We start from the raw sequence: 7759 nt of genomic DNA on the forward strand, positions 1-7759 counted from the left end.
TATTTGAAATTTATTTTGGTTTCTGTGCAATGATACAAAACTACATTGAAATAGCATTCAAAGAAGCTCAGTAAAACATTATGTACTGAAAAATACTTATTAGACCAAATAAGCTTTAAAAAAATAAAAGTAATTATATAGTTAAGTTAAAGCTGAAAATATAAAACATTGCAAAAACAGTGGCACTCTACTAATTGGGTAAACAAAAAAGGGAAACACATTCAACAATCATTTATTAACATGAGAAACTTCTGAATTAAAGGAATATCTACGAGTGTGAGGAGCCTGGCTTTGTTGGCAGCCTGAAACTACACCGCTCAGACCCAACACCGTTACAGAGGAGTTTCTCAACATTTAGGAACATTTAGGAAATTGACATGAGACTTGTGGGACTAGCTGAATTGAGATTCAGTCCTTCTCTGGATGAACAGTTAAATGGAACCTAAAAATCTCTTCCCAGCCCTCTTCCTTAAACAAGGCAGTGTCAAAGGCAACCTTCCCAGCAAGATTTTTCAGAAAACAGCTGGCCGAACTATAGGGTCTGGTGTCTGGTGTCTAAAATACTCTCCTCCCTGTTCAAAAGATTCAGAACATGTGCAAAGCGTGCTAGCTTTCATCACATATAAATAACAGCATTATGTATCATGTTACCCTGTAAAAACAAGGAGCAGGCTTCCTTTTTTTGATTTAAATGACATGAAGTAGAGAAAAAAATGAGAATCACCATCAGGGGAATTATAGAGGTTTATAATTCTATCACCAAATGTTTCATTAAGCCATCATGGGAAAAGAAATGTCAGCATATACATATAGCTGATTGTCAGGTCTTTCTGAGTTGTTACAGCCTTTCTAGATAGACTGGCCTTCACTCCCCACAGAGTCCAGAAGTGGATTCTTTAAATAATTCTTCTACTCAGTAATCTGAGATCAGCTATTCGATTTCCATTTTTTCTTTGCAGAGGGGAAACAAACCCCTCTATTGACATCCATGACTAAAGCATCGATTCCTCCTAATAGAAATCACCCTGCAACCAAAAGCTGGGGCAGGAAAGCAAGCACATAGCTGTCTGGATAGGGGTGCCTCTCATGGCTCCATGTGCTTACCTGCCCCCCCACCCCCCCCCCCCACCAAGAGATGCCTTAGCCAGCTCATCCTCCTCCACATCATCTCTAGAAAACCAGCTTCCAATAGTTTATCTTCAAAAGGACAACTACGGAGAAAACAAGTTTTCCACTGGTGTGAGAGATTTCCTTCAGTGTAATTTCTAAAGCGAAACTTAAATTCTATCATACTTCTTTAGCACAAGATACAATACTTCTCGGATGCTCAAAAAAATGGAACTATGTGGACTCCACAGAATACTTATTTTGCATCCACTTGATGCAAACCACCCTCTTGGTTCCTGAAACCAACCTTTCTGCTCTCCTCCCTACAAGCAAAATCCATCAAAAAGGGACAGCAACCAGTAGCCAGGAAGAGCTGTATGAGACAACTAAGTCACATTCCTATGTCCTGAACAAAGAAAATGTCTCCTTGACACTGAACTCCTGAAGTACCTAAGGAATGTCACTATACTGTAGGCAGATACGCAGATGGTGCCAAGGGCACTCCTGTAAGCAGCTTAGTTTTTTGGGGAAGAGACCAGGTAGAGACATCAGATAATGTCTGCCCCCCTTTTTTTCTTGCTGGAGTTGCAAAATCTGTGACTGGCATTATTAAGTTAAAGAGTAGAATGGAGGGGCGGCCTGGGTGGCTCAGATGGTTGGGCGTCTGGCTTCGGCTCAGGTCCTGATACCAGGGTCCTGGGATTGAGCCCCACGTTGGGCTCCTGGCTCAGCGAGAAGCCTGCTTCTCCCTCTCCCTTTGCCTCTCTCCCTGCTCATGCTTTCTCTCTCTCTCTGTATCTCTGTGTCTCAAGTGAATAAATAAAATCTTTAAAAAAAAAAAAAAAAAAGAGTAGAATGGAAAGAGCCAACCCTGTGTGGTGGGGGCAGTGAAGAAGGTGCCTGGAAAAACCTGAGCTGGGCCCTGAAGGAACATTGGGGGAGACAGGTGAGAGAAGAGAAGGGAGTGTACCCTAACCAAAGAACAGTCATGGGAAGCCAGGGAATGGAGGACACAGCAAGAACAAAAAGGCACGGAAGCCTAGATGGGCCTGACAAGAGGAGCCTCTGGCCTGGATAGGACGCAGATCTACAGAGGCCTGAACGCTGGAGTCTATAAAAGCTTGATTCTCTAGGCCATGAGAGGTAGACAGGGGAACCGTGATTTTATGGAATGCTAGGAGAGCCTGCGAGAAAATTCCCTAGACAGAGGAAAACATTATGAGGTTGGTGCACAGGTAGAGAGAATGATGCCAAGAGCATTCATTCATTCCTTATCTCCATAAATCTCAAGTCAAAGCCATGCTCTGTTTTAAGCAAGGTGCAAGATAATGTGACAACAGGCTGGTCCCTTCTACAGACTGGCTTCCTCAACAGCATAGAATTCATCCCACTGCCCTCACTTCCCACATTCTTTGTTTTTCCCTGAGATCAGCTATTTGATTTCCATTTTTCTTTGCAGAAACAACTCTCTCTAGGCTATAATAGGGTAGCACAACTAGAGCAGATTTAAGGAAAACTTCAAGCCACAGCAGGATCCAAGACACTACCTCAGCTACCCCTGAATTTCTTAAATTTTAATAACGTCTGACATGGGGTGGGAAGAGAATTTTTACTAATTACCCTTGGCATTTTATATCGGATGAGAGAACCATTTACTAGATTAAGGTAAAAGAGAGTACAGTTCGTTTCTGATTACAAGTCTATTTTGTCTATTTTAGGCAACAAAGGCAATGCAGAGTTTGTGGGAAACCTTCCATAAAAGCCCTTTGAAATAATGCAGATCAAAACCAAAAACCATCCTGCACATCTTATGCGAAGCCTGAGCTTACCCTATTTTAAAAAGTTTGTTACAATTATGAGTATAGAAGAACAAAGTATTTCAATAATCATAACTGTATTTTTAAAAAATCTATAACGGGAACCATGGCTTTACAGCTTTACTCCCAGAATCCCCAAGTTCAGTCAGGACAACCAAATGGCAATTGACTTTGTCTTAATATGAAAATATCGGAAAAATGTGAAGGACTTATGCTAGACAGGTTGGACTTACAGGCAATAAAGCACTTTTTAAAAGCTGTTTTGGTTTGTTGCTGGAGCCTCTGAAGAGAGTTATGTGTTAAAGTAGCCCTGTGCCCGTCAGCATTCACCTCTTCATCTTTTGTAAAGGGCACATCCCCCCAAAGTAAGAGGCCTTGGTACAAGAACACCTCATCCTGCAGAGAGTTTTCCTAGGTCTACAAAGATAAATAGTGGTGGGACAATGCTCTTTTCAAGGGATAACTACTAAATGGCCAATGCCCAAGGGAAGGCAGTCAGCAGCAGTAGCCTGCCTGGGGCTGAGATCTCCCTTTGGTCACAGCTGGCTTCCCACATGCTCTCTCTATTCACAATCAGAGGAGGAAAGGATAGAAGACACCAGGAGAGATAATGGGGACACAGGCATACAAGGTCACCAAAGTGCAGGTGCAAAAATCAAAGCAATCCCCCCGCCTCTGCCTGCCCAGACTTGCCACCAAATCCTAGAGGAGGGGGTGTCTCTTAGGTCACAGTACTTTTTTTCTTCATTTCTCTTGATTTAAAAACAAACCAGCAGGGAGGACAAAGTTCTCAAGAATGGAAAAATCAAATCTGAAACAAGAGCAACACAATTCATTGGTAACATTAATCTCTTTCCAGAGCAATACACCTCACTGCTATGATCTTAGGGGAAAAAAGATCTTATCGGGACGCCTGGGTGGCTCAGTTGGTTAAGCGTCTGCCTGAGATCCTGGGATCCAGCCCTGCATCAGGCTCCCTGCTCAGTGTGAAGCCTGCTTCTCCCTCTCCCTCTGCCCTCTTCCCCCTGCTCATGCTCTGTCTCAAATAAATAAAAATCTTTAAAAAAAAAAGTCAGTTTGAAATCAAACATACACTAGAATGATGCACACTTGGTGGAAGGAATATAGGAATCTTGGCTTCTGCTTTGTACCATTCTGTATTGTTTTGAATTGTTTACATGTGCATTTTTTAATTAGAAAAAAAAATGAAAGGAAAATAAATGCTTAAAGTCAATTATCTGGAAAGGTACTAGGCCAGGGCTAAATTGTGAAGCTGACCTACTGGGCTAGTTAGCAAAGGTGTTCAGAGGGGCTTATTCTGTTGCTGGCATGGACTGTACACGTGAACTGTGTTCCCTGTAGAAGTCTTGGAACAACTCACAGTCAGGCCACCAACCACTTTTTACCAATGTCCTGACTGTCCCCACACAGCAGGGGAAAGGAGGGGTGCATGCTGGCAGCAAAAGGCAGTGGAAGTACCCTGTTCCCACTCAGACAGGCTGCCTTTGGGGAGTCTTGCTCAGCTCCTGCACTGTGGGGCGGAAGGAAGCCTCTGCTTTCTGGCAGGCCTGGGTCGGCCGCACTCAAGAAACCTAGTCCATGGTGCTACGGGCTGATCTGGGGAGTTGGAGGCCTTTATGTTTCTGGACTCATTTGTATGCAGGGAGTGTAGTCTAATGCTTCGCTACCTGACGCATCATTCCTCAGCATTTGGCATCACCTAGGAACTTCCTAGAAATGTAGAAACATAGATTCCAACCGATATGTAATGATTCAGATTTTGCTTTTTCATCACAATTCCCAGGGTGGTTAATGTGCCTACTAAAATTTGTGATAGTGCTGGTTCAGTGCAAAAAGCACAAGACAGGTGCCTAGGGACTTGCCATCAGGTCTTGATTTTGCCACAAACTTGTAGTAGGAACTTCGGGGGGAAAAAGCATGTTTCTGGGCCTGACTTTCCTCATCTGTTGAGGGAGGGAGCTGATGTAGAACACATGAAGGCCTCTTCTAGCTCTCATGTTGCAGACATGTATATAATGGATGTCTCTGCTTTGTGGTCCGCAAAGGGCGGGGCAATGGCGGCAGCACCCCAGAATCAGCTGCTGCCTCTTTGTCAAATGCAAGCGCACTGCTGGGCCTGAGACTGCATATCCCTCCCGCACACCTGGGGCTCCCTTCCTTACCTTCTGGTCCAAACGCTGGTAATCACTGGCCTTTGGGCGCCGAATGACTTTAGATCTTTTTCCTTCTAGGACAAAAGCAATAATCTGGGGAAAGGAAAAAGAAATTAACAGGTGATTCTACAATAGCATATTTCAGTCTCTAAAATCAGAGGTCACCACCTAGTAGTACATTTGTTAATGACCCTGACAGTGAAAGAGCAGTACAACCACAAAGAGGCCTCTTTAAATGATAAGTTTTCAGGAGGACAGGGCCTCCAGTTACATCAGAATCTTTTATACTGCCAAACAGGAAATGACAGATGAAGGAAGACTGTTCTGGGCTTTAGCTTGTGGGAGTCTGTGTGATTTACTCAAGAGCACAAAGATCTGCCAACTGCGCCCGACAGCTCTAGGATAAGACACTCCTTTTTTACTTACAAGCAATAATTATCTCTTATCTGCAAATGTACTTTTTCTCCCCACACCTTGTTTCATTTTAACCTTACCACTTTCACATCTGAGGTTCCTGTGTGATGAGCACTTGGATGTAGAATAAGGAACACACCATTCTTATTAAATGTCTTCCCTCATTCCTCACAGCCATAGGCATACTTGACATCATGAATTGAACTCTCCAATTTTAACCAGGCTATAGAAACTACTAAATTCTTAGGGCTCAATAAGAAATGCAATCATTTTGTCATCAGAGTGGTTGCTAAGCAACACAGATACTACTCCACATCAAACCCTGCTATAAGATGAGTGTATCCATGCAATTTCTGGCCATTCTTCTAATCAGAAACTCAACTGATTGTAGAAGATAGTTTCTGGACTCTCTGCTGTTGATGTCAAAGACTATGTAACCACTCTTTCTGCCATTGCAGATGGAAGATAAAAGCTTGGGAAAAGAAACTAGAGACGATGCACAATCTTCAGAGTGGAAACAGGAAGATAAGTACTCTACTTACAAACTGTCAGGTACTCAGGTTCTCTGAGGCAGTAAACGATCTAAATTTAAGATTATGGGAGGAGATCCCAATTTAGGTCAGATCATAATAATGTCCTCACTTGGCACCTAATGCAGCAGCAGAGGGTACTCAAAGGAATCTGACATGGAAGAAGTTGATTTATAAAATGAGAGTAAAGAGCCCTAGCAGAATCTGAGGAAAAACTGAAGTCTGTCTTAAAATCCCCAGTGCTCACAGGCAGATGAGTGAGAGATACTGGCCCACACACCAAACTTTCAGGGTGGAGGAAATCCCATTCCTCTTCTTAAGGCAATTCTTGACTTACCTTCCGTTTGTTGTGATAGGCAATGTAGAGGACAGCAACAAGAATGGCTGCAGTCACCAGATAGGCAAAGAAGTGGCTGCTCTCTGCACTAGCACTTCCAAGATTGTCCTTAAAATGGTAATCATTCCCTCTACCCCTGGAATCCAAAAGTGTCCCTTCACGGTTCTCACTGGAGGCAAGGCCAGGCATTTCTTTCTCTCCTCTGGATGGTGAATCTTCTTCAGGCTCTGTAACCCCTTCCTTGGCCTTCTTGGGCTCCACATCTGTAAGCTCTGAAGACTTGCCTTCTCTCTCCTGCTGTGGAGAAGTGGGTTTCGAGTCTAGTAATACTCTCTCCCCAGATTCACTTCTAAAAGCATGCAGAGAGGCATCTTTGTCAGCTGGTATGTTTAAGTCAGGCTTGGTGGGCTCCTTGTTATCAGAGGAGGGGTTGGAGACCAGCTTGTCAGGGCCTTCTCCCGTGGACTGCGGCTTGAGCTTCTTGTCAGGGCCATCTCCCGTGGACTGCGGCCGGGATTTCTCCTTGTCAGCGCCTTCTCCCGTGGACTGCGGCCGGGATATCTCCTTGTCAGCGCCTTTTCCCGGGGACTGTGGCTCGGCCTTCTCCTTGGTGGGGTCGTCTCCCGTGGGCTGCGGCTGGGCCTTCTCCTTGGCGGGGTCGTCTCCCGTGGGCTGCGGCTGGGATTTCTCCTTGGCGGGGTCGTCTCCCGTGGACTGCGGCCGGGATTTCTCCTTGTCAGCGCCTTCTCCCGTGGACTGCGGCCGGGATATCTCCTTGTCAGCGCCTTTTCCTGGGGACTGTGGCTCGGCCTTCTCCTTGGTGGGGTCGTCTCCCGTGGGCTGCGGCTGGGCCTTCTCCTTGGCGGGGTCGTCTCCCGTGGGCTGCGGCTCGGCCTTCTTGGCAGGGCCGTCTCCCGTGGACTGCAGCTTTAACTTGCCAGACTGTTCTTGTGTTCGGATCACTGAAATAGAGAAACCAGTTGGTACTGAAGAAAGGATGGCCAGGAGAAGGGAGCCCTCAGAGCTAGAAGAGACCGAGGCAACAAGCGAACGGGGGAGGTGAGTGATGGCAAGCGGAGGGGTGGCTATGGCAGGGAAGAAACGAGTTCAGAGAGCGACCCGGCCGCGGTGAGGACGGTGGGCCTGAGGGTAACAGTAGGATTATTGGGGGTGGGTAGGGGTCTTACCCGCCGCTGCGACGCTCAGCAAGACCAACGCAACCAGGAACCGCATCCTGCACTGATTGTGCTTCCGCCCCCACTGTTCTCGCGAGATCCGTCCGCGCACTCTTAGTGTTCATAGCTCCGCCCCTTCCTGTGCGCGTCTTTCCGCCGCACGCCCAGGCGAGGAGAGGGGCTTAGGAAAGGGCCGGATTGGACG

General features: G+C 45.8%; 1 protein-coding gene across 1 annotated transcript; it reads right to left on the reverse strand.

Annotated features, from left to right (window-relative positions):
* Nucleotides 1-1905: 1905 nt before the first annotated feature.
* Nucleotides 1906-7629, reverse strand: TGOLN2 (trans-golgi network protein 2). The gene is made up of 4 exons (XM_021697729.2): nt 7567-7629; nt 6380-7341; nt 5108-5191; nt 1906-3735 (listed from the first exon to the last, which is right to left on the reverse strand). The coding sequence occupies exons 1-4, from the start codon at nt 7610-7612 to the stop codon at nt 3730-3732; spliced, it is 1098 nt and encodes a 365-aa protein (XP_021553404.2). The 5' UTR covers nt 7613-7629; the 3' UTR covers nt 1906-3729.
* Between the last annotated feature and the right edge of the window lie 130 nt (nt 7630-7759).

The sequence above is a fragment of the Neomonachus schauinslandi genome, chromosome 10, assembly GCF_002201575.2.
Source record: "Neomonachus schauinslandi chromosome 10, ASM220157v2, whole genome shotgun sequence".
In the NCBI taxonomy this organism is placed as follows: domain Eukaryota; kingdom Metazoa; phylum Chordata; class Mammalia; order Carnivora; family Phocidae; genus Neomonachus; species Neomonachus schauinslandi.